Raw genomic sequence first — 27,900 nt, forward strand, 5'->3', positions numbered from 1 at the left:
ATAAACTTATATTTTTCCACTAAATACCAGGAATGATTACTGGGTAGGGATTTCAGGACAATTAGAAGTCAGTAAGAATGGAAAGATACAGCCATGGGCTGGGTGCAGTGAGTGGTTCACGCCTGTAATCCTAGCACTCTGGGAGGCCAAGGCAGGTAGATTGCTCGAGGTCAGGAGTTCGAAACCAGCCTGAGCAAGAGAGACCCCCGTCTCTACTATAATAGAAAGAAATTAATTGGCCAACTAATATATATAGAAAAAATTAGCCGGGCATGGTGGCGCATGCCTGTAGTCCCAGCTACTCAGGAGGCTGAGGCAGGAGGATTGCTTGAGCACAGAAGATTGAGGTTGCTGTGAACTAGGCTGATGCCATGGCACTCACTCTAGCCTGGGCAATGAAGTGAGACTCTGTCTCAAAAAAAAAAAAAAAAAAAAAAGGAAAGATACAGCCATGAAGTCTCACTGAAAATTGATACTAGTATCTCAGAACCACTATCTTCACTCATAATGTGCTATCATTGTACAAAAAATGAAGAAATTTGCACTGTTGGTATATTTAAGTTTAGATGAATTCCAATAATGCCTACACAAAATTGGCAACTACTACATACAAATTAGCCACTTCATTTTCCACCTAAAGAAACCCCTACATTAAAAAGGTGTAAGAATAAGATTAAAATAAGATGGCACAGACTCATTCACAAAAAAAGACTACACATTCCTCATTAAATTATCATTTAATATAAATGCTGACAGAAAGCAGATAAAGACCTTGTAGACACTTTCATATATTTACAATCCAAAAGGTGAATCACCTCCTTCTACATGTTAAAATAAATCCTTTTATCTGCAACTCATGGGAGCCTTAAACACTAATTAGGAGCAACATGAGGCTGAGTCAGTTTCCAAGGTAATAAAGAAAGGAAACAGCATTTTAACAAAACGTGGCATCTCTGATATAAACAACATGCACACAAATAATATAAAATTGAAAAAGATGGCCCTAATCCTCTCAAAAATCTGCAACAAGTAGAATATGTAATTATTCAGATCCAGAGTTCTGTTGCCCTAAGCATCTTCTTACTATTCTTTCTTTTTCCACCTCACTTGCTTTGAAGGCTGTTTAAAAATTGAAAATATTAAACAGATTAAAAACAACAGGAAAATGGTCCATTTCAAACAGGGTTCTTTTTCCTATTCCAAAAGAATTTTCAGAAGATAAAGTCTTCAAATCAGATTTCACAGTTTGTCAGATCCTAAGGAATTATTCACAGCTTGTGAAATTCTAACTCATTAACTATATTTTCTTCACTTTTTTTAAAAGTTGAAATCACATGGAAAGCAAAATTTCACAAAATTCAGCAATTTAAAAATCAGATGTAACTTTAAGGCTGAATATATTTTATCTCCAAACAGGTAAGTAGAGGCAGGCAAGAAAGAATAGGGAGCTGAGGCAATTAAAAAGAACAGAAATGCAAGAAAACTTTTTTAAAAATAGTATTTTGTCTAGCACTGATTTGTAAGAACAGGAGATATAAATTCTCACTATCCAAAACTGTAAGTGATTTCATAAAGTCACTTATAACCTGACTCAAATCTCATGGGCTCCTTTATTAACCTAGATTATTTTTGTCTTGTTAAATATACCTCTGCAGGGCACAATCACATACAATCAATACGATTGGTAAATTACACAAGCTCTATCCCAAGCAAATATGCATCAATGTTAAAAAGTTATTAAAAAAAAATAAAATCCACCCAAAAAGGTGATAATGACTGCAGAATGTCTCGGGGAGACTGGTATGAGCCTAAAGACCAAATTGACCAGTCAGGAAGAAAGGGTGGCAGGGGTAACAAGGGGAAGAAATCACACACACAAAGAGGAATCTTACAACTGGAAAATGTTTAAGTGTGTGAAAGGTTTTGTTCATTACCTTAACGCACTTTTTCCATTGCTCTTGTTCCAAAAAGTCACAGATTCATCATAAGATAATAAAGACCATGGACCAATGAATAAAATAAAATAAAAACTTTTTTCAAGTTCTCTTCATTCCCAGGAGGTGGAAGAAGAAAAAGAATGAAAGGGGAAAAGTGTGAAAATTCAGGCAACAATACATTTGGAAAATAACTCATGACAGTGTCTTAGTTGAATAGAGGATATAAAAATGATAAGCAAAAGCATTAAATGCCTTTAAGTCATGCGGATATTTTATGGGATAGTTTGGGTATTGTGGGAATGGCAACCAATCAATGGAGACAGATTACACTAATAAATGGCCATTAAAAAAAATCAGGCCAAAAAAAAAAAAAATCAGGAAACCAATTATCCACCTAATAGTTTGTTTCCATCCTTTTCTTGACCCTTTCATACACTCACTGGGGTGGGGACCACCTGACAGTTTCCAGTTATAAGATGACTCTGAGTGTACAACCTAAAACGGATGCCAAAGACTTGTGAGCTCTGTCTGCTTAGAGTTAAAAACAAAAACCAAAACCAAGCAGAAACAGTAAGACCTCAATATAAGAAAACAAGTCATATTATCTAGTAGATAATATACATTAGAATAACAAACTCCACAGGATTTTATTTTTCTAAATACTCGTTTTTGGACATAATATTGTCTTGAGGTTTAAGTTCTCCCCCTTGGGTTATTATGCCTTATTTTCCTGTGAAAATAAAGGTTGTTACTCTAAGGATGTTTTGCTCAAGGATAAAGTTTAGGGGAAATTCAGTGTTTGGCTGAAAATCCAGAGGCTCTGAAAACAAGGATTCCAGTGGTGAGGTAAGTCCCTTTATCACGACAGGCTTTCAAAGGGCTCTTTACCCACTTGTTCAGTGCAGTATTGACCATATTTATTATTAAAAAGTGTTACTTATTCCTGGTGGTAGCAGTTTCTTACTCTTTATCAACATTATAGCTAGTATTACTTATCAATTAGACTCTATTACCTCAAAAACCTGAATCTTAAGCTGTATTTACTACAATTAATAGTAACTTTTGACAAAAAACAGCTTTCTTTTTGAAGTGGCTCATAAAAGCTGAATTGAGAAATTTTAAAAATATTTACTACAATCTACCTACAACTCCCAATAAGTTATTTCAGCAGGAAAATTTCATAAAGCTGAGCTGAAGCAACAAATAAATATAAAAAGTTATATCTGTCCAAGGTAGAAAGGTATGAATGTGGATCAGCAAAATGGGCACTCAGCTAAAATGAAGACAGTAGTAGATTGCTTGCTTGTTCAATCCCTAATAATGAAAGTAAAATTTGCTTTAGTTTAGTAGTTCTAATTTTTTAAAAAAGGATAAGCAGATTTTTCAGAAGGAGATCACCTTGCAACACTGTAACCATGTATCACCAACTAAAAATTTAATACACTTGTACTCTTTTTAGGGTGAAAATCTAAACACTGCAGTTAATTTCCAGGCAGGTTATGAATTTCTCCTAAACAGTAATTGGGCCACTGTCTTTAATGAAATATAAATAATTACAGGTGCTTTTTACACATAGATTTTATATATGACACCTTTACTCAATTCATCAAGATGAGCAAAACTAAAGTGGAAAAATGATGGTGAGACTGCCACCCACCACCATTTGTATATAAGTAACAGCAACTAAATAAATACTTCTTTAGTGAAAAGAATCTATTTTTCTCTGAAACTTAACATAATCTGAACATGCATTATACTACCGTTCATTATTTCTCACCAGTCACATGCTCAAGAATTCCTTTTATCCAGACTCATGACTTGATCATAGTGATAGTAGATTGTCCTTTAGGCACAAGGGGGAAAAAACCCCATAAAAACACAGATGATGTTACCATAACAAGATAACCTCAAAAAAAGTGGGGGGTAAGGGAACAGATGTTTGTTTATACACAGTATTATAAAAGATGACATTCACTGGTTTAGAGAAAACTGATGAATTTTCATTACTTTTACATTTTATAAGGCTAGCTAACTTTAACAGTTAACTTTAGATAAATCTACTTACATAGTACAATCAACTCACAAATACTAAAAGGTTCACAATCAAAATAGCTAGGACTTCCCCCAAAACCGAAACAGAGTAAAGCACAAGTCTTTGGCTCTCCTTTAAAGAAAACAGCAGGTTACCATTCTTAACCAGACCTTTGTTTGCCTACCAGTAGGGCAAATACCACATTTGTGCATCACTGAGTAATAACACCATTAGAAAAGGCAACTTCACAGAAGTTATTGGCTAAGCGAATTCATTTGAATGCTCTGTTTTGAGGCAGCAAACTGTCACTGTTGCAGATTGGGGAGGGCAGTGGGTAAGTCAAGGGGAAATTGCAGGATGAAAAAGGGCCAGGAAAAAAAAAAGACATTCACAGAAAAACTAAGGATTAAACTTTGAGCTTGAAATCTGAAGACCTCTGGAAAGTCTTATGGAGTTATATACTCAAAGTAGCAAATGAGAATCATATCAATTTTCTGTCTTTTAGGCAAAAGAATAAATACATGGGAAAGAATAGGAGAAGGGAAGGGAAATAAGATGGGAGAAGGGAATCACCCACATTAATGCTGTACCAAACAAATATTTATACATTCTGATTAGATGAAATTTGTAGTTGGCATTAGGAATAGTATCTTATCCTTTGAATAATATTACTAGAAACCTATACTATAATTATACTATAATTAATTGTTCTTTTAATTAGAAAAGTAACAAGGAATGGATCTTTGGTCACTTCATAGCTATTAGACTTATCTTGTGACAATATAAATTAGGCAAAAGAATTATACGTAAAACAGGAAACTGAATCTAGATGCCTTATTCTCAGTTCTTCTACCTTCTTCTAGAGACCTCTTAAAAAAAGAGTAAGTCAAAGTACTTTTATATTCTTCACTATAATAAAATCCTAGTTTTGTTATTTTAATAAGAGTAAACGCAATGCTTATTACTCCTACCATAACCCTTTCAAAATTGTTCATGTTCATCTGAGATATCTAATTCTTGCTTTTGAATTCAGTGAAAAGCAAATAAAGTCATCTTCAAAAGAAAGTAATATTTTATAAGTAGAAAGCATAAAAACTGTATTTCCTATCTGATTGGTTTCATCTCTTAACTGTCTCTAAAAAACAAAGAAAATTAAAACGCCAGGGAAAAATCACTATCTTTCAGATTTTGATTGGGGAAAAAAAAAGCAATTAAAAAGTCAAGTAGTTATATGCCCCAACAGGACATTTACTCTTACAGGCTCATCATATCACAGACAAAAGGAAAAACAAAAACAAAAACAAAACCCCAAAGTTTTAGGGTTTTAGTAAATTCTTAAACCTACTGCTGAGCATTAGGAAAGCTGCAAGAATTTCCACTAGGTAAGGCAGAATGACCAATTTAAAAAAGATAATGGTACCATTCTTCTGATTTTCTACCCAACCAGGTTACCTCTACAGTGTGGGGCCCTTGGAGGAGTACAACTAGAATTGAGGCTACAATTTAAGGGATTTTTTCCCCAAAAGAAAATACATAAAAAGAGAAAGATACTATTTTATATCAGGTCTACATAGTGGCTTTTCTGGTTTTGTTCAGAATAGGAATACCATATAAATCAATCCCTGCTCCTGCTTCCCTCACAAAATCAAAATGGTACAAGCAAGAACAAGTGTATTTAAAGGTAGAATAAGAACAAGAATGAAAGAAATTTAGTTATTATGGGTATCAACAGATACCCAAGATGAAACTTTACTTTTATTCTAAATGTTAACAAAATCAATACCCATGAATTCTCTTCCAATACCAGTATCATTCTGAGTTCTAAAGTGAACCAACTGCTTCTAAAATTTATGAATTATCTGACATGTTCAAAGGAGATCTGCCCAAATCTGCCTACAGAAGGTTGGAGACTAGTAATATTGTCTTTTCTTGTTATGCAGAGAAATGAAAAATCTTGGGACTCTGCCAGACATACCAAAGTTTCTTTCCTTCTCCCAATAAAAATAAGCATTTACAGTGTAAATGTAGGAGGGTTTTAAGGAAAAGTCAAAAAAGCAAACAAAAGCAATTTAAAAAAACCAAAAAAAGCAAAAGTATATTTTTTTAAAAAAGGAAAATGTGTAATATATCAATTGAAAAAATGCTTCACACCTTCATTCAGTGCTTCTACCTCCCAATCAGTCATTTCATCGCAACAGCTGCGCTCATGCGAAAAAATCCTTAAAACATACCCAATATATATACAGATATAGCTATGTATATATGTATATATATAATATATATATAAATTTTTATTTAAATAAAAAAGAAAGCTCGAATCCCAAGCCAATATGTGTATATCAAATCCTTGACCAGCCAGGTCTGTAGGGCATAATCAAATTCAATGTGAAATAGTATATAAACACGGTGCCTTGACTGGGCAAATTAAATAATTGCTACTCAAAAGAGTGTTCTGTTTGGACTCTCCTACTGGTAGGCAATGGCAGGACTGTATTACCCTTCCCACCCCCACCCCCATTTGTTTCAGTTAACAGTATGATGGACATAGAGCTTAGACTGAGGCTGTTATGACCTCAGCAGGAGTTAAGGGTTAAGAAAATAAGAAACAAGAAAAATATAAACTCTTGTTTTTACCCAACCAAAGCAATGCAGTAACTTATTACATAACCAGTGCTTTCTGATTTAGTAGTATAATCCAGAAAGGGAAATTGACAAAATTGAAGAGAAGGATGGAGAGGGCAACTATATAAAACAATCCCCATTAAACATGTTTTACAGGACCTTAGTTAGGCATAGACATGTGGCATCAGAATATGTGCAGCAGAATTAAATAATAAAAGTTTTCCTCTTTTCAAAATTATCATGAATTAACATTTTCAATACTGGAAAGCCAAAGTCTATGGAAACTGATGTCAAGGTATCTGAGCAGCAACAAGTAATCAATTCATAAACTATCCGTTAAGACTTAAGCGGGTCATATTTGCTTAATTTCTTTGAAACCAGGGGCTCTAGTATATAGAGATTTAATTTTATACTTTCAGGTTTTGAGAGTAAAATAAAAACATCCATTCAAATAATGTTGCTCTATTCATTGTATGTTCAAATCAAGTGTTGCAGTTTTAAAATATGGTTGACTATCCTGGTTTCTGAGCATTCTAAGTTTTCAGCAAACGTTTAATTTGGAAAGCAAAGCTCCAAATTTACAACTATGAGTTGAACACAGGTAATACACCAATCGTGTATTTTCAGCACTAATCAATAAATTACAGTTCATTTTTAATCTCCCTTTAAATCTAATTAAACAACTAAACAGTGAAATTGACTTTCTCATGACATTAAAAGAATGCAAAGGATCTTTAATATGGAACTGGGGACTTCAAAAATTGGTAATTATCTCTCTGAAAAGCCGAAAATAAAAAATAAAACCCTTCTAAACAACAAAAAAAATTTCAATGTCATAAGAAAAACATATCTATCTATGAAGTTGGTGATCCAGAAAGAAAAAAAAAATTCCAAATAACAACTCCAGGAAAAGCTGGTTTGCTGCACATTTTCTAATAACTCAGTCTATTACTGTCTATTTGTTTCTCAAGCACCAAAGAATTCTCTTTTTGTCTGTTTTAAGTTTATGGGGTGGTAAGAGTTGGACAGGATTGGGGGTAAGGAATTATACACTGGGTATGTAATAATACCAAAATACAAAGAGAAACCTACTTCATTAAGATCATACAATTAATCAAACAGAGTGTATATATAATATCTTCTTTTTTTTTAAAGCCCTGGATCCAAGGCGTCCAAAGTTATTAAAATAAAGTTCATTCACAGAACAAAAACAAATTTAATCTGAATTGCTTGCAGATACTGCTAATTTTCTTTTTCTTTAAATTAAAAATATGCATTAATGTGAACTATGTGCAGGGTTTGTTTTTAGTAGTGGTGTTTGTGCACATTGCCTCTGGTGCATTTCCTGGATTTCTCTGACCATTCTTAGAGAAAAAGTTTAGAAGTTATCCATTCTCCTACCCCTATGCCCTACAAATTGATTAGGAGCAGAAGATAAAAGTACAACTCCTCATATTAGGGAGCAGAACTGGGAGTAACTCCTGATTTCTGGGAGTCACTGTTATCTCCTCCTCCCTCGGGGTCCTCTGATAGGTTCAGAGAGCTGGTCTTGTTTGATAGGAGGCTGATATTCTCTTGTGTCAAGGCTGATCCATTTGGTACATCACTGTTAACATTAAAATAAAAAAGTAGTTGGAATTTTAGTAAAAGAGAGAGAAAATGATTTATTAGCAGAATAAAATCAACAAAGGCTTATCATTTAGCATTATGGAAAAATATATGAATTGCTTCCAAATTTTAATTTACAGCTCCTCTACTGTGTTTTAGCACAGGGTATGCAAACTAAAGGTAGCCAGTTGTCTATTATTATTTTTTATTTTTAGAGATAGGGTCTCCTTCTGTCAACTAGGATGGAGTTCAGTGACATGATCATAGCTCACTGCAGCCTTGAACGCCTAGACTCAAGCAATCCTCCTGCCTTGGCCCTCAGCCTCCCAAGTAGCTAAGACTTACAGACGTCCACCACCAAAACTAATTAGCTTTATTTTATTTTTTTTTTCATTTTATATTTTATTTTATTTTCAGATGGAGTCTTGCTATGTTGCCCAGGCTGGTCATCTCTAACTCCTAGCCTCAAGTGATCATTCTACCTCAGGCTCCCAAAGTGCTGGAATTACAGGCATGAGCCACTGTGCCTCGCTTGCTGGTTGCCTATTTTTATAGATAAAGTGTTACTGGAATATAGCCTTCCCATTTGTTTAGCATATTGTCTATTGTTGCTTTCACACCATAGGGCAGAATTCAGAGTCGCAACAAAGACATACCTTAAAATATTTACTATCTGGACTTTAAGGAAAAGTACTGACTCCTAATTTAGCAGGCTTACCAGTATAAGAAATAATTTTGGGCCCAGGATAATGCATGGATTTAAAATAGCCAAAACCTACAGATACAGGCTGCTGTCAAAAAAAAAAAAAAAAAAATAAAATAAAATAAAATAAAATAAAATAAAATAAAATAGCCAAAACCCACAGCTGAAAGCAATAGGCATCAGAAATTCTTATTATACATCATCAGGAAGGCAATTCAGGACTCTGCATTCAAAAGACTCAAAATATTCTCAGAAAATAATTAAAGATGTGCAAATAAAGATTTAATTATAATATTATTTACTGCAGGGTTGGTCATGGTAGTTGATATGTACTCTTCCACACCTGTAGAAGAATACAGGATAGACCAAACTAAAAACCAGGGTGGTGGGTTTGTAAAAAATCAGCAAGAGGCTAAATGCCCATACACTTTAAAAAGACTGAAAAGATATAGATCAAAATGATCGATTATTGATCAAAATCATTGATTATCTCTGGGTATTGAAGTTGCAGGTGGTCTTTAAATTGTCCTTTTTAAAAATTTTCAATTTCCGGCCGGGTGCGGTGGCTCACGCCTGTAATCCTAGCACTTTGGGAGGCCGAGGCGGGCAGATTGCTCAAGGTCAGGAGTTGGAAACCAGCCTAAGCGAGACCCCGTCTCTACCAAAAATAGAAATAAATTAATTGACCAACTAAAAATATATATACAAAAACTTAGCCGGGCATGGTGGCGCATGCCTGTAGTCCCAGCTACTCGGGAGGCTGAGGCAGTAGGATCGCTGAGCCCCGGAGATTGAGGTTGCTGTAAGCCAGGCTGATGCCATGGCACTCACTCTAGCCTGGGCAACAAAGTGAGACTCTGTCTCAAAAAAAAAAAAAAAAATTTTTCAATTTCCCACAGCTTATTTTTTATAACATATTTAAAACAAAGGGAGGTGCTTTTATTTTCTGTTTTTTTTTTTTTAATTTTAGATTCTTTTTTTACATTGAGCATTTATTTCTTTCATGATTTCAAGATATAAGGCTGTATTTAAAATAAATTATAAAACAAAAGGTAGAAGCAAATGAAACCAGAAAATTTCATTTGTCCAAAAAAGGACAATTAACAGATAATTCAACCTTGGATCTGTTCTGATAAGTTTTATAACTTCTAGATTTATGCAAAAATATTCTTTTCTCAATGTACATAAAATAATGATATTTTAAAAATCAAATCACACCTATAAGGGTACTTCTGGTATGATCAGATAATATAATTATTCCTCTTTTAAGTATAGTTCCATAAGACTATGAAAATGTCCTTTTCTTTACCTGAATGTCAATGTAAGGTCCTCAGCTGGAACTTTGTTTTGTGGTTCTGGTTGTCCATTCTCTGCTTGCTTACTAGCATTCAATTTGCTTTTCACGTCCAGAGAACACTGGTTCTCCTTTGAAAGAGAAGGAAATAAAACCAGTTATCTATTTAACGGTACTAACGGGAGAGCAAATACAGATAATACAAACAAACTGATGATCCAGAAACCATACTTAGTTTTGTAAAATGGCCAAAGAAATAGGCAGACTAACAGAAAAATACACAAAAATGTAACAGAGGACAAACCACTTGCTCGCTAACCAAGCTGAAAAATAAGGGGAAGAATGCCTAAAGCTAACATGGAAAAATCTCACAGGAAAAAACAGTGATTTAAAAGAAACAAAAGAAAATAAAACCAAACCCAAAATACCAATGACTTAGAAAAAGCTGAAGTACAATAAGCGGAAAAACTACATACCCTATTTATTTGCTTAGAAAAAGTATAAAAACTATGCAACAAAAAGTCAAATACCAAGCAACCCAAGGGAAAGGTTTAATCACTTAAGATTCAAAATTCAAAATGGGCCCGGCAAGGTGGCCTGCAATCCTAGCACTCTGGGAGGCTGAGGCAGGAGGTACCACTTGAGCCCAAGAGTCTGAGGTTGCAGTGAGCTATGATGACGCCACTGTGCTCTAGCTAGGGTGACAGAACAAGATTCTGTCTCCAAAAATAAAAATATTTTTTACTGAAATGAATGTTTGTGCACTATGAAGCAAATCCCAAGTATATTCATGGATACAGTTCCACAGGAAAGAATGTGCAGATTGTGTATCCACTCATAACAAAGAATAGGTCATCAATAACTTAAAGGCTACAAAAACCAGAATGTTATTTGGTAAATATATCTTTACATAACAAAGATGGTATTGCAAAATAGTAAACACCATCCCATCTGCTTCCCTAATCAGTATGATAAATAGAAATGTAAGAACTTCCATTAACTACCTTGTTTTCCCTACAAGTTAATGAAGAATCGTAAGAACACACCGAACCCAAATGGCAATGAGGAGAGGAAAGATAAATACTGAGGTAGCTCATCTTCATGAGAATTATTCTAAATGTTAATCACTCATCAGTGACTTGGAGTGATGACTCTAGAACCATGCATTCTGTAACACAACCACATGAAAGACTTCATCCTTCCCCTCTTTTCCCACTATAACACTTACCATGCTCAGTTCCCGGGTTCTCTTCCCGATTTCCCTTTCCACTTGGTGCAGTTCCAAGCTCAACTGCTCACTTGAGATCATTCCAGGCCATTTTGGAGGTGGTGGTGGGGGCTGTGGCTGGCCTGCCAGGGTGTTTGCCTCCCTCTGTAACACCAGCCTGTTACTAACCGCCTAGTGCATAAAGCCAAGCATATACACAACTCAACAGGCTTCACACCACGTCTAGAATAACCAGGCCAAATTCTAGAACACAGCCTCAAGTAGCTTATCACCCAGGTATGGACAATAAAAATAATTCAACTGTAAGGCACCATCATCTGTTTCTCTGAGTACTACTTAAATAAAAAAAGCAAAACATAGGTTTAAATTTAGTGAACAGTAATTTCATCTTAGGTATAAATGGCTCTTTTTTATTTTCTTATTTGAAGGCGAAGTCTACTATAAGTGTGCATCTTTCCCCCTCTTTTTTTATTGTTAATTTTCTCTGAAGTAATTCGTATAATTTATTTCAATGAAACCTCAGTAGTGGCAGTAGTGTCAGGGACTTTTATCTATAGTGAGCTTCCAAATAATACTGACATTCTTATTGGATAGAAACTCAAAGACAAAAAACCATGAATTTGAGGACAAAGGGTAATGCCTTACAGGGTTGAATGTCTAAATCTTAAAAAAGTTAATGAAATAAAGATTAACGTAAGCAAGCACAGCATTTGGTTTTTAGAGTAGTAATCAAGACATGTTGAACCAATTTAAATAAAGCAATGGCAAAAGTAGACAAAATATAAACATTACATAGATTTTTAAAAATTTCTAAACCTAAATGCTTACATAGGAGCACAAGCCATATGTGTTCCAAAAACAATCTCCTACTGGTCTTTCTAATAAGAAAGTCTAAGATAAAATTAGTTATGATTTTTCTCCCTAAGCAAAGCCTTACTTATTATTAAAGATTATGGTAGGAAGATAAAGATTAATGTTCTAACAGTACCATTTCTTTCTCCAGAAAGGAGCAATGTATTTACCACTAAATGTCTTTAGTTTTCCATATTCGAAGAATATGTTTCACTGTAAAGAGTGATATAAACAAAACCTTGTCTTCCTATATGACAGTTAAGGGATTTCAAAAGTTCCTTAATTACGTTTTCTAAAACTTATATCCTTCAATCAAAAGAGGTGGACAATACCACCTGCCCAACCTATCTATCATGGACAATGAAAGGTCTTACTATTATGTTTATTACACAGGCACTTTTATTTAAGTCAAAGTTCAAAGCTTCTACTTTTCTAAGATTCACAAAAGCTAAGGATTAAAGGAAATAAAAGAAATGAAAAAAAAAAATCCTAGAGCTACAAGCATATGTTGACCTTAAACTTAAATGTGCCATATGGGAGCATAAGCACTTACTGGGAAACTTTATTTATATAATCTGTTTTTTATTCTCAGGCAGGAGAAATTCTAAGTTTTCTCTTGTCCCAGAACTGAACCCAGTACTGAATTCTTTGAAGAATGGACACCTAATCTAACTCCTAAGAAACAGACCTTAAAGTTTTATGCTCACACTATCTCAAAAGTTCCTCTGCTTAAAATCTCTGAGAACCCTTAAAAATGGGAATAAAAAAGTATCTATAGGCTGGTACCTCTAGTCCACGCAGCTGGGTCTGCTGACTAATTTGGTGGTTCAGTTGCTGCAATTCCAGTCGTAGCTGTTCTCGCTCAGCAGATGGAAGGGGTTTTCCATGACTGGCCACTTCAGACATGGATATTCTCTCCCTTTGGTGAGAAAGAACACAGGGAATAAATTTTGAAGTTTTTTTTTTTGAGACAGAGTCTCACTTTGTTGTCCAGGCTAGAGTGAGTGCTGTGGCGTCAGCCCAGCTCACAGCAACCTCAAACTCCTGGGCTCGGGTGATCCTACTGCCTCAGCCTCCCGAGTAGCTGGGACTATAGGCATGTGCCACCATGCCTGGCTAAATTTTTCTATGTATATTTTTAGTTGGTCAATTAATTTCTTTCTATTTTTAGTAGAGATGGGTCTTGCTCAGGCTGGTTTTGAACTCCTGACCTCAAGCAATCCGCCCACCTCGGCCTTCCAGAGTACTAGGATTACAAGCGTGAGTCACCGCGCCCGGCCAATTTTGAAGTTTTATTGTGTTAAAATATTACCGACCAGAAAAACAAAGTAAGAAAATTTGAATCATTTTAAAGGTTTTTACATGAACGACTCATACCTCTCACTGAAGTGTCCCTGAGAAGGTATGCTTTGATGAGGTGAGTATGGAGAACCTCCCCAGCCACCGTGGGTTCCATATGGACTGTAATCTGTAAGAGAATGATTTATTGTGGTATGATGTAATTAATAGGTTTGATTCTTCTTTTAAGGTACTCATAATAAAAGGCATAGGCATATTATGCACACAGCTGTCTGAAAGATTATTATCTACCAAGATGGTAATCATGTGCTGATATTTGTTGTTTCTTTTCCACTGAAACTTCAGTCTATTTTTTTCCTCTGTTCGAATTTTTTCCCCTCTTTTTATTTCATCATATTATGGGGGTACAAATATTATTAAGGTTACATATATTGCCCTTGTCATCCCTCCCTTCTCCACCCGCCGTGTCTGAGCATCAAGCGTGTCCATCCTCCAGGTGGTGCCCATCACACTCATTATGTAAGTACACACCCATCCCCCATCCCCCGTCCCCCACCAGATAAACAGTTTTTGTTGTTTGTTTTGTTATGTTTTTTGGGTGTTTTTTTTGACATTTTGGTTACATTTTATATCTTTGCCTCTTGCTTAGAAGGGTTAGAGAAAAATATGGAACGCTTCACAAATTTGCATATCATCCTTGCGCAGGGGCTAAGCTAATCTTCTCTGTATTGTTCCAATTTTAGTGTATGTGCTGCTGAAGCGAGCACTATAATAAGAATTTTTAATAGCAGCAATCACGATACTTGGAAAAAAAAGAAGAACCTGGGCAATCTTTATATGCAGACATTTAATTTTAGTTTAGACACCTAGAATTACCTTTCATTTTTTTTTTTTTGAGACAGATTCTCCCTTTGTTGCCCAGGCTAGAGTGAGTGCCGTGGCGTCAGCCTAGCTCACAGCAATCTCAAACTCCTGAACTCAAATGATCCTACTGCCTCAGCCTCCCCAGTAGCTGGGACTACAGGCATGCGCCACCATGCCCGGCTAATTTTTTGTATATATATGTTTTTAGCTGGTCAATTAATTTCTTTATATTTTTAGTAGAGACAGGGTCTCGCTCAGGCTGGTTTCGAACTCCTGACCTTGAGCAATCTGCCTGCCTCAGCCTCCCAGGGTGCTAGGATTATAGGCGTGAGCCACCGCGCCCGGCCTAGAATTACCTTTCTTAAAGGGATAATTCCATGGAAAGTTTGAAAATTGCTTCCTTGGAAGATTATTGAAAGCACCGATAGTAAATGGGGAGTAGGGTAATCCTAGTAGCTATGAATAAGAACCCCCTATATCAGCTTACCTCTGAGATTCTTACCCGAAATGTTAATAGATTTTGTGGGAGCTCCCTGAGGTGCCATAGCCTGAATTGGGCCGGCACCCTGATATATTGTTTTGGTAGTTCGAGAGATGGCACCAAACCGAGACACTGTTGGTCGGTCTCCAAATGGGATGAGGTCATCATCACTGGTTTCTACTGCTCTTCTCTGAAGATCCAATCTCTGGTCTCTCATTCCTTTACTCTCCGCATTCTAATAAAAAGCAAAATGAGAAATCCACCCCACACTCTGATCTCTAACATAATCTCTTCTAGCTCTGTAATAAGGTTAAGCAAGAATATAATGTTATTATTGGTAAGACTAAAATCATTAACTGCCTTTAGTTGTTATATAAAACATTGTTTTTAAAACATTTGATCACTTACCACAGTAAGAAATAAATTTTATATCATGACCCACTGCATATATACAAAATATATTTATTGCTCTATGTATTATACATTATATATATAAATAAAATGTTATATAAGTATATATAGAGACCCCTGGGTAATTTGTGTACATGTTAATGTTTGAGAAGCAATAGGTTAAACTTTTGGAGAGTCTATTTGGAGAGACTCTCAATCTCTATTTGGAGAAATTTTTCAATTACTTCTAGATTAGACTGCAAACTTTTTTATTCTTTACTGACTTAAGAAAATGAGTTTCATCTTGCTAATACTTACGTTACTTCTAACTCATCTCATTCCAGCAAGAGGGTTACTATGACCTAAAAATGAAGTTACCTCACATTAAGCCAAAAGTAAAGGCTTATTTTACCTTTTCCTCCTCTATTTTTTTGGCTGGCATCTAATCATATTTATGCTGTAGATATCCTTTCACTCACTTATAGTGGTATCGGCATCCAAATCTTCTCTCCTATCACCAAATACTGGTATTAACCAGTTGGACAAGTATTATCTATGAAAACCTATATAATAACCTAGGAAACCTTTTTTAGAGTTAATAAGAACAAATAGGTTAAGAATAATAGTCAAGGCATACCTTTAAACCCAGAGTTAATAAGGGCAAATAGGTTAAGAGTAATAGTCAAGGCATACTTTAAACCCTGCAATACCATTTCTAAGCATAACTTTCATGTGTGTGCACAAGGAGACATACACAATAATGTTCACTGGGCACTGTATATAATAATGAAAGATAAAAAATAACCTAAATGTCCATCAATGTGAAAATGAGTAATTTTTTACAGATTATATACGTATTTATATATACTTATTGTATGATACCAGTTATCATATAATATCTAATAAAAGTAGTTAAAATGAATGAACCTGAACCACAGGTATAAATATGGACACATATCGAAAACAATGCTAAGTGAAAATGCAAGTATATATTTATATAAAGTCTATAAACATACAAAATAATGTTCTAGTATAAAATTATCCAGGAAAATGCTAACTACTAAACTCAGGATAAAGTATACTGACAGGGAAGGAAAGAGGAAGAAAAATGAGATTAGAGAGGTATACTATAGGGGGATTTAACTATTTCTGGAAAGTTTTATTTCTTTAAAAAATAAAAAAGGAATTAAGATAAAATATTGACATATTTTAAGCTCAGTTATTAGAAACATTGGTGCTACATTATCTTTCACTGGAAAACAAATATAATAAACTGTAGCATTTCACAGTTTACTTGAAGCTAAGCAGCTATAATTTTGACTCAACTACTACTACTCTTGTTCACTAGATTCAACCTCATTGTTTAAACTTCAGAGTTGTGAAAAAAAATTTTAACTTCTTTGTTGAAGAAATCCAAGATCTTAATTACATAAAATAATCTGGGTCCTAAACAATGATTAGGAAATTGCTACCTGCACAGAAAAGTAATAAATGTTCTTTGTCTAGATAAGTATTAAAATTTATACCTGAACAAAACAAAAAATATATAGTTTTCAATTGCAGAGTATAGAATATGGTCTGAAGCTCTTAAGCAAAGCTCAATTATTTGTACCTAAATTGTTATAGGTGAAAATTTATTTGGTTTATCTTGATTTATCTTAATCACTGCTTAGCTATCACACATACCATCATTTCCACGCTCCCTGCTGCCACAACATCTTTTGGTTTTGCATCTTTGGTTCCAATGTAGGAGCCAATGGTGTCACATGACCAGGGAGAGTACTGGCTATAATCATTTCCTTTGTATTTCCCAGCTACCTTCAAGTCTTCATCCAAAAACTGTTACAAATGAGGGAAAAAAAGAAAAAGAAACAAAAACAGGAAATTGGTCTATGAGTAACAAGACAGAGAAAGCACAGACTCTCTTAGAACACCATGCTAATAAAGCAACATAATGATGGTTATTTGACTTTTAAGTGTCATGATAGAAGATTTTTATAGACTGAAAAATATAAAATAAGTGAAGAATAATATTTAGCCTTCATACTTTGTTAGCAGAAGGTCAAAAAGAAGTATCTCAGTTAACTTTCAAGTAATCAAGCTAGCATTTTTCTTTTCTTTTTTTAACAGCCTTACTGGAAAAGCTAGGATTTTAGAGTTTTGCTCATCCTTTTTTCTTCATTAAATGAAGTCAAAATTTAATCAAATATGTACCAGGCCATAGTTTTGCTAAACTCTCTTCCATGTTTCTGTCAGTAAGGTCCAGGTAAATAAGAACATTCAAAAACAATTTTTTTCTTTCTTTCTTCTTCTTTTCTTTGACAGCTGGTGACTTGCTCTGTTGCCCAGGCGCCCAGGCTGGAGTGCAGCGGTGAGATCATGACTCTCTGTAATCTTGAACTCCTAGGTTTAAGCAATCCTCCTACTTCAGCCTCCTAAGTAGCTAGGACTATAGGCATGCACCATCATGCTTGGCTAATTTTTAAATTTTTTATAGACATAGAGTCTTGCTATGGTTCCCAGGCTGGTCTCAAACTCCTAGCCTCAAGTGATCCTCCCACCTCGGCCTCCCACAGTGCTGGGATTAAAGTCATGAGCTACCATTCCTGGCCTAAAAATAATTGTCAATGATCTATACAGTGCATGATGATGTGACTTTTTACTGAAATCTATTTAACAACAACAATTCATATCTTGAATAAATTCTGGTCCTTATTTTGATTCAATGGGGTGAAAATAACAAGATGCCTAATTTTATTTCCTTAAGATAAACTCCCTAATTATCTGTTAATAGAATAGCTATTTTAAGCATTTTTACTAAAACTGCAACATTCACATTTATATAACATTTTATATTTTCAAAGTGCTTTAAGGTACACAGTCTCATAAACTCCTCAAGTTCATAATAGACAACATTCGTGATATGACCAAGGCTCTAACAGTATAGGGCAGTGCTAGAACTAAACCTTAATGTTGCTTTCACATTAAACAACTCAATGTTGCTTATCACACTATATATATATTCATACTGATACCTAGGGTCCATTGGTACATTTAAGTGGCTCTGTGCCTCCCACTATACTAAAATGATCCCTTTTATGGGTATCATTATTGATGCCTTCTGTATTGACAGAGGGTCTGCTGCTCACCAATATCACTCATTTTCAACCACACTTCTGTTTCTATTATTCATAACCTCTTCCCTTTTCTTTGTCCTACCACTATTTAAATATTTTACTTCCTTTTTTATTTTTCCTCTACTTAAAACTTTAGGTAGAACAGCTAGTTTCTAAAACACATGACCTACTAAAACAGTGTACCTTTTTTTATCCTTGACTGTAATATATTATACAGCTGTTAAAAAAGTATGAGATAAATTTATATACTGACACGGAAAAGACATCCAGTATAAATGGTTAAATAAAAACAAAATAGTGCAAAACATAGACACAAAACCTTAAGATGTACTACAGTAAATAATCCTATTAAAAAATAATGATGATGCCAGGCATGGTGGCTCATAACAGGAATCCCAGCACTTTGGGAGGACAAGTCAGGGGTATCATATAGCCTGCGCCCAGGAGCTGGTGACCAGCAGGGGCAACACCATGAGACCCTATCGCTACAAAAATTTAAAAAATTAGCTGGGAGTGTTCGCATTTACCTGTAGTCCCAGCTACTTGAGGGACTGAGGCGGGAAGATCTCTTGAGTCCAGGAACTGGAGGTAGCAGTGAGCTAGGAACGTACCACTGCACTCCAGCCTGGGTGACAGAATGAGACAGGAGGGAGGGAGGGAGAGAGACGGGGGTAGGGAGAGAGAGAGGAAGAGAGAGGGGGGTAGGGAGAGAGAGGGAGAGGCGGAGGGAGGGATGGGGAGAGATGGGGGGGGAGAGAGAGAGAGAGAGAGAGAGAGAGAGAGAGAGAGAGAGAGATGCAGTAATCCTACTACTGGGTATTTATCCAAAGGAAAGGAAATCAGTGTACTAAAGTGGTATCTGCACCCCTATGTTTACTGCAGAACTATTTACAAGATATGGAATCATTCTAAATGTCCATCAAGAGATGAATAGATAAAGAAAATGTGGTACATATACATCATGGAATATGATTCAGCCATAAAAAATAATGAAATCCTACCACTTGTAGCAATATGGATAAGCATGAAGGACATTATGTTAAGTAAAATGAGTCAGGTACAGAAAGATCGTGTTCTCACTCACATGTGGGAGCTAAAAAATGTTGGACTCACAGAAGTTGAGTAGAACTGTGGATATTAGAGGTTGGGAAGGAAATTAGGGGAGGGGGACAATAGGGGAAGCTTGGTTAACAGATAAACATTATAGCTAGATAGGAGGAATAAGTTCTAGTGTTCTATAGCACTATAGGGTGAACACAGTCAATAATTTGCTGTATATTTTCTAAAAGCTAGAACAATTTTAAATGTTCCCAACACAAAGAAAAATGTTTGACGGAATAGATACACTAACTATCCTGATTTGATCATTACATATTGTATACATGTATGAAATATCACTCTGGATCCTATAAATATGTACAATTATGTGTCAACTAAAAGTATGTTATTAATAGTTCAAGCACAAAAAAAGCTGAAATATGTAATAAACTGACAATAGTTATAGAAAATGAGATTCTGAAGAAAATTTTTTCTGTATTATATATTTCTATGATGTATGAATTTGGTACAACTGTATGTAGGTTGTTTGTAATCAGGACTGAGGTTTAAATATATAGCTTTGAATATCAGTTATTAAAATGATTCTAGATAAAGTTCCTTAATACTCAGGCAACACTATAATTTTTATTAGAAATAAAAATAATAGTATGAATAGTTATTATTTACTGAATGCCTACTATATGCTAGATGCCTTATGTCTCATTTAATCTTTACCACACCACTATGAGGTAAGCTTTATTATGCTTTCCAAATGAAGAAACCTAGCCTCAGAGTTCACAGAGGCTAAGTAACTTAAAAAAGATCAAACAATGAAAGACACAGCTGAACCTTAAATAGTTAAGTATGTTTGATTTGAAAATCAGCTCACTTTTCACATGTCATATTTCTTTATAAAACAGTATGGCATAACAAAGTTCTCAGATATACAACTCTCTCTAATATACAACTTTTGAAACAATACCATACAGTTGTTTACACTTTACAAGTAAAACTACATTAACAGAAGATGTTATGACTTTATTAATAACTTACATTGTTGTGAAAATTTCATCCAAAGTATTTAGATGGGAAAGCTAGATACTGTGAGTAACTTCTATTTAGTAGATCACCTTCATATACCTAACAGGTTACTGTTTACTATGTGTGATGTACTTCAGTCTTCAATTTTTATTGCTTATCATTAATAATTTGTCAGTTAGCAACATTTGGAATCAGAATTCTATACATAAAGGATACAAGATATTGTTCCCTTCTTTTTTAATGTTTTTTTTTTTTTTTTTTTTTGAGACAGTCTCACTCTGTTGCCCGGGCTAGAGTGCTGTGACATCATCATAGCTCATAGCAATCTCAAACTCCTGAGCTTAAGCAACCCTACTACCTCAGCCTCCTGAGTAGCTGGGACTACAGGCATGCACCACCATGCCTGGCTAATTTTATATATATTTTTAGTTGTCCAGCTAATTTCTTTCTATTTTTTTTTAGTAGAGATGGGGTCTCGCTCTTGTTCAGGCTGGTCTCGAACTCCAGGGCTCAAACAATCCGCCCACCTCGGCCTCCCAGAGTGCTAGGATTAAATGCGTGAGCCACCAAGCTTGGCCTCTTTTTTAACATTTTTTTTTTCCTTTTTGTAATTTACTCAAATGGCAAGGACCAGAACAAGATTATGTTCCTTATATAATAACTGCAATCCTGCTAAGAAAACTTATTTTACTCCTTGTAAAAAGACATATACACATTATAAGCTGAGGTAGTATATACAATCAACAAAACAAACTAAATAAGATCAAAGAAGCAAAAAGTTGGCTTTTCAAAAAGACAAGTAAAACTGATAATGGAGGCTGGGTGCAGGGGCTCACGCCTGTAATCCTAGCACTCTGGGAGCCCAAGGGTGGAGAATTGCTCAAGGTCAGGAGTTTAAGATCAGCCTGAGCAAAAGTGAGACCCCATCTCTATTGAAAATGGAAAGAAATTAGCTGGATAACTAAAAATATATAGAAAAATTTTTAGCTGGGCATGGTGGTGCATGCCTGTAGTCCCAGCTACTTGGGAGGCTGAGGCAGAAAGATCACTTGAGCCTAGGAGTTTGAGGGTGTTGTAAGCTAGGCTGATGCCATGGCACTCTAGACCGGGCAACAGAATGACTGTCTCAAAAAAAAAAAAGACTGATAAATTCCTAGCAAGATTGATAAAGAAAAAAAATTACTAATATCAGAAATGGAAAAACTGGCATTATTATAGACCATATAGACATTAAAAAGATAGTAAGACAACACTCATTCATAACTGTTAGAACTGTCTTATAAAAATACAAAGAAGATGACTCTCCAAACCAGTTCTCTTTTATGAAGCAACCTATTTCATTGTCCTTGTTTTTGTTCTGACTTTCACTACCTATCACCTATCTTTCCTATTCTTTAAACCAATTTTACTATCCTGTTGGTTTCCTCATTATTGAGTTAATTAAATATTTAACATGTCTCATTTATTCAAAAAAATTCCAAAACCAGGAATAGAGGGACGCTTCATTAATCTGATAACCTTCAGCAAACATCATAATGTCAAATTAATAAAAGCTCCATCTACTCAAAGATCAGAAATGAGTCAAGAATATCTGCTATCACCACTTTTATTCAGCATTATACTGAAGTACAAGATGAGAAAAAAATGAAAAGGGGAAAAAATTATTATACAGAGGACATGAATGTATGCACAGAAAATCCAAAAGAATCCACTAGCAAATGTTAGAATAAAGAAATTTAGCAAGCTTGCTAAATAGAAGGGTCGATACATGAAAATCTATTTAATTTCTCTATATTAGTAACAAAGAAAATGAAATTTCAAAAATAATTCTATTTAAAGTAGTTTCAAAGAACATTAGCTACCTAGAAATAAATTTAATTTACAGTAAGAAAGATGCTAAAGTAAGTATTAAGTATGAAAAAGAACCAAATAAATACAGGGGAACATTATGTTCATGAAGACTTATTTTGAGACAGAGTCTTGCTTTGTTGCCCAGGTTAGCTAGAGTGAGTGCCATGGCGTCAGTCCAGCTCACAGCAACCTCAAACTCCTGGGCTCAAGCAATCCTTCTGCCTCAGCTTCTCAAGTAGCTGGGACTACAGGCATGTGCCACCAAGCCCAGCTTATTTTTTGTTTCATTTTTAGTTGACTGGCTAATTTTTTCTACTTTTAGTAGAGACTGGATCTCATTCTTGCTCAGGCTGGTCTCGAATTCCTGAGCTCAAGTAATCCTCCTGCCTTGGCCTCACAAAGCTAGGATTACAGGCATGAGCAACCGCGCCCAGCCCATGGAGACTTATTAGAAAGATGTCATTTCTTATCATATTGATCTAAAACAACACTATCCAATACAAATACATGACTCACATACAAAAATTTAAAATTTCTAGTAGCCACATTAAGAAAATGGTAACAAGTGAAATAATTTTAACACTACTTTTTTTTTTTTTCTTAGGCTAGGGTGCCAAGGTGTCAGCCTAGCTCACAGCAACCTCAAACTCCTGGGCTCAAGGGACCCTCCTGCCTCAGCCTCCCCCATGGCTGGGACTATAGTGCACGCCACCACACCGGCTAATTTTTTTCTATTTTTAGCAGAGACAAGGTCTCATTCTTGCTCAGACTGGTCTCGAACTCCTGAACTCAAGTGATCCTCCCACCTTGGCCTCCCAGAATGGTAGGATTACAGGCATGAGCCACTGTGCCCAGCAAATAATACATTTTACTTAACTTGACATACCCAAGATATTAAAAATATCAAGGAAATATTTTACTTTTTTGGTACTAAATCTTCAGACCAGTGTATTACCTTACTCTTTTTATTTTTTAACTTTTTATTATTTTTTATTTCAGAATATTATGGGGGTACAAACATTTTGGTTACATGAATTACTTTTGTACAGTGAGTCAAAGTTGTAAGTGTGTCCATCACCCAGATAGTATACATTATACCCGTTAGGTATGAATTTACCCACCCCTCTTCCCAGCTCCCACCTGCTTGATTTCCATTTAATTTTACTACCTTATGTACACACGAGTGTTGATCATAAATCATATTCCAATTTAATAATGAGTACATGTGGTGTTTGTTTTTCCATTCTTGTGAGATCCAGTGTGTATCTTATGATTATAGAACATCTGAATTTGAACTAGTTACATTTTACGCACTCAATAGTCACATGTGGGGAGAACATCGGAAAAAAGAAAAAAAAAAAAAATAGTCACATGTGGCTAATGACGACCATATTGGACAGTATAGATCCAGAGATTCAACATAATCCTAATCCAAAATTGCAGAAGATGCTTCTGTGGATATCGACATGCTGATTTTTTTTTTTTTTTTTTTTTTTTGAGAGACAGAGTCTCGCTTTGTTTTCTCAGGCTAGAGTGAGTGCCGTGGCGTCAGCCTAGCTCACAGCAACCTCAAACTCCTGGGCTCAAGCAATCCTCCTGCCTCAGCCTCCCAAGTAGCTGGGACTACAGGCATGCGCCACCATGCCCGGCTAAGTTTTTCTATATATATTAGTTGGCCAATTAATTTCTTTCTGTTTATAGTAGAGGCGGGGGTCTCACTCTTGCTCAGGCTGGTTTTGAACTCCTGACCTCGAGCAATCCACGCGCCTCAGCCTCCCAGAGTGCTAGGATTACAGGCGAGAGCCACCGCGCCCGGCTCAACATGCTGATTTTTAAAGAACAATACTGGAAAACATACACCACCACATACCAAGACTTATGATAAAACTATATTAAGAGAATGTGATACTGGTGCAAGTATAGAAACAGATCAATGGAACAGAATAGAGTCCAGAAACACATATGGTCACTTTATTATGCCAAAGGGTACTGCAGAACACTGGGGAAAGGAAATTCATTTCATTATATGGTGCTTGGTCAATGAGATATCCTTATGGGGAAAAAAAAAAAAGACTTTGACTCTCAACACATTATATACAGAAATCAATTCTAGATGGATTATAGATCTGAATGTGAATAAAATAATAAGCCTCTTAGAAGAAAACACAAGAAAATATCTTCATAACCTTACGAATAGGCAAAGATTACTCAAACAGGACACACACACACACATATACACACATACACACACACACACATCCACAAAATAATAAAGGAAAAATTGATAAACAAGACTAAAATTGATGTGCTTACTTCCTCTTGATGGAAGGTAGGAGGCAATGTTGGTGAAGGTGCAAAAGGAGGTGGAGAGATAACCTTTCTTTCCTCTAGCTGGGCCATTATTTCCTTTCGCCGGCGATGTAGTTCATCTAGACTAGGATGGGGCTGGGGAGGAGGAGGAAGCCGGCTATAAGGAGGCTCCTGAAAATGGAAACATTAGTTAAAATTGAAAAGAATTTCAGAACATATTAACTCATTTAGCATATATTTTAAATAAGAAGCAGTGTGTATATCCATCTTAACTGGAAATACCGAGACTTTAACAGAACAAAGCAAAACTAACAAAACCCTCCAAAACTCTCAAGATTTCCCAAAGAGCTAAATTTAGGTTTCTTTTACTTTACAATAACTTCCAAGTAGATCTAGAATTAATAAAACCATCTATAATTCATAAGCTAAGAATGGTTAGTAGGGGGGAGGTGAAATTATTCCCCCTATTAATAATTTTTTGTGTGTGTGTGTGACACAGAATCTCACTCTGTTGTCCGGGCTAGAGTGCCGTGGCATCAGCCTAGCTCACAGCAACCTCAAACTCCTGGGCTCAAGTGATCCTTCTGCCTCAGCTTCCCAAGTAGCTGGGACTACAAGCATGCGCCACCATGCCCTGATAATTTTTTCTATGTATTTTTAGTTGTCCAGCTAATTTCTTTCTATTTTTAGTAGAGATGAGGTCTAGCTCCTGCTTAGGCTGGTGTGGAACTCCTGAGCTCAAATAATCCACCCACCTCAGCCTCCCAGAGTGCTAGGATTACAGGCATGAACCACTTCACCTGGCCCCCCATTAATAATTTTAAAAATAATAACCAACCCAGGCACAGTGGCATGCACCTGTAATCCAAACTATTCATGAGGCTGACATGGAAGGATCACTTGAACCTAGCCTGGACAACACAGCAAGATCTCGACTCCAAACAAAATAAAACAAAACAATAAAAAATCTACCCAAATTATGAAAATATTAGAAAGAAGCAGCATTCCTTTTTTTAAATCCCCATGTCTCTATATTGTTCTTTTGTTTTTGAGGCAGAGTTTCACTCTGTTGCCCCGGCTAGACTACCGTGGCATCAGCCTAGCTCACAGCAACTTCAAACTCATGGGCTCAAGCCATCCTTCTGCCTCAGCCTCCCAAGTAGCTGGGACTATCGGCATATGCCACTATGCCCAGCTAATTTTTTCTAGTTTTGGTAGAGATGGGGTCTCGCTCTTGCTCAGGCTGGTCTCGAACTCCTGAGCTCAAACGATCTGCCTGCTTTGGCCTCCCAGAGTTTTAGGATTACAGGCGTGAGCGCCTGGCCAGAAGCAGCATTCTTAGAAAAAAAAGAATTGGTCATAGGGTTACTGTCATGGCAAAAAAAGTAAGGAATCACTAAAAGCAATAATCAAATTAAGTCTATGTCATAAGAATAAAAATCATAGCATACTCTGAGGTATGAAGGTCTGATCTGAGTTGGATGAGGAGCCACTGGATAGTAACCCTCTATCTGTTGGAATCTTTCTCTGGATTCTGGTACATAGGATGGTACTGCTGCAGGTGGAATCTCAATGGGTATTGGGCTTTCTCGGAATATCTCTTCTCTTGTGTAAGACTGAGCAGGGTATACTCGCCGGCCATCATAGTGAGGTGGGTACATAGGTGGGTACTGTTGTGGCTGTGTGCCATACTGAGAGTTTACTACACGATCTTGGAGGTAGGGTGGATAATGATCCAAGTATGGAGGACCTGGGTCAGGAGCAGATGGTGGTGGTCGGACAAAGCGGGACACACATTGTGGTGGTGGAGTATAGTACATACCTGTACAATACGAAAGAGGAACCAAAAGCAACAATGAGCCAATCTATTTCTCTATATGACTTTTCCTTTTAAAATACTGAAACACTGAAGTATTTATTAATCCACTTATTTCTTTAGAAGCATTCCCTCTACTTACATAATCAGGTTAGCTTTTTGAAAAATAACAAACAAAACTTATCCTTAAAAGTCACTGATGTCTTCAAAATAGTGTTGCATGAAAAAAAAGGTCACTGAAAAAACTAATCTACTTATAATCTACAATAGACTGGCTCTCACTATTTGATCCTCTTCTGGTGTGTGTGTCTTAAGGCAATGCAGACATTGGCAAACAAAAAACTATATCTCACAGACATCCTTGAAGTTCGGGTTCCACAAATCAATCACTTAAATGAGTTTTGAATGTGAAACTGAAAAGAAATGTAGCACACACAAGTTCACTTTGCAGGTGCAGATCTAAAGCTACTGCTTGCCTCTAGAGTTCTTGAGCCAACAGTCATAGCAATACCTTATCAATGTGATTCTGGAACCAGCAGTTAGGACAGAAGTTTTCTACTGTGTTTTCATTTTAACAGGTTCCCTTGGGAGCTAGTTCTGCAGCATTGTTTGCTTCTCTAGTACTTCCACCAATATTGTAGGCACCTAACTCTTGCACTTCTTTCTGCTTTAATATAGCTAGAATTTCTGTTATCTACAATTGAACTGATTGATAAACAGTGTATTTCAAGTTACATATTGGCCACTTCAATAAAAATAGTTGGATTTTTCCTGTAATGGATAGTCAAAAGGAACATACAAATCAAGTTATATCATATTCTGCATGCATCAGTAATGTCATATCAATTAAAAACTTCTGTTTTGAATGTAGAGAAGACAACATTTCTGAATCAAAATTAAATGACAGCCTTGCGAAGAGGAAATGGAGAGAACCTTTAATCTACTCTGATTTTAAAAATAACAGCACTATATTTCCTCTGACAGAGAGATCTAACACTTCAGCTTTAAAATCATTCAGTGTTTATTTTACATATGAATTGTGTAAGTGAAACTTTAGTTTATCTCCTTTCCTTCATTCTTCATACCTAGCATTCTCATTAAATCTAGCTAATTTTTCAAATTTGTCTATTTTCTAATTGTCCTTTCCCACCAGATTAATTCAAGCCTCAATATTCACACCTGGATTAACAGCCTCCTAGCTTCTTCTTGATTCTAGACTCTCATCTTTGCAATCTATTCATAAATCTTTCTATTTCCAATATTTCTAATTTGGGGAATTTCTTCCATGAAGTCTTTTTGATTCCTGAAGTTCTCAGTGATCTCCCTTGGGTCTTTCAATTCTACCAAGCCAATATTAAACACCAAAACTGATCAACTTTTAACAAACGCATTCATAC

At 35.7% G+C, this 27,900-nt stretch overlaps 1 protein-coding gene and 1 non-coding gene across 3 annotated transcripts in view; both read right to left on the reverse strand.

The window, feature by feature from the left end:
- Positions 1–718: 718 nt before the first annotated feature.
- Positions 719–27,900, reverse strand: part of RC3H1 (ring finger and CCCH-type domains 1) — a 58,435-nt gene continuing 31,253 nt past the window's right edge. The window contains exons 11-19 of one of the 2 annotated variants that reach the window (XM_012765086.3): positions 26,139–26,509; positions 24,691–24,858; positions 16,997–17,149; positions 14,942–15,155; positions 13,654–13,744; positions 13,063–13,195; positions 11,425–11,568; positions 10,212–10,327; positions 719–8,197 (exon numbers count right to left, since the gene is read on the reverse strand). In XM_012765086.3, the coding sequence (XP_012620540.1) occupies positions 8,047–8,197; positions 10,212–10,327; positions 11,425–11,568; positions 13,063–13,195; positions 13,654–13,744; positions 14,942–15,155; positions 16,997–17,149; positions 24,691–24,858; positions 26,139–26,509 (1,541 nt within the window). In that variant the 3' untranslated portion in view covers positions 719–8,046. Of the gene's footprint in view, positions 8,198–10,211; positions 10,328–11,424; positions 11,596–13,062; positions 13,196–13,653; positions 13,745–14,941; positions 15,156–16,996; positions 17,150–24,690; positions 24,859–26,138; positions 26,510–27,900 lie in introns of both variants that reach the window. The other variant, XM_012765085.3, reaches the window with a different exon arrangement.
- Positions 14,236–14,342, reverse strand: LOC142869701 (U6 spliceosomal RNA). Its single transcript, XR_012918275.1, has one exon. It is a non-coding gene; the product is annotated as a U6 spliceosomal RNA (small nuclear RNA).

This window comes from Microcebus murinus, chromosome 2 (assembly GCF_040939455.1).
Source record: "Microcebus murinus isolate Inina chromosome 2, M.murinus_Inina_mat1.0, whole genome shotgun sequence".
Lineage (NCBI taxonomy): Eukaryota > Metazoa > Chordata > Mammalia > Primates > Cheirogaleidae > Microcebus > Microcebus murinus.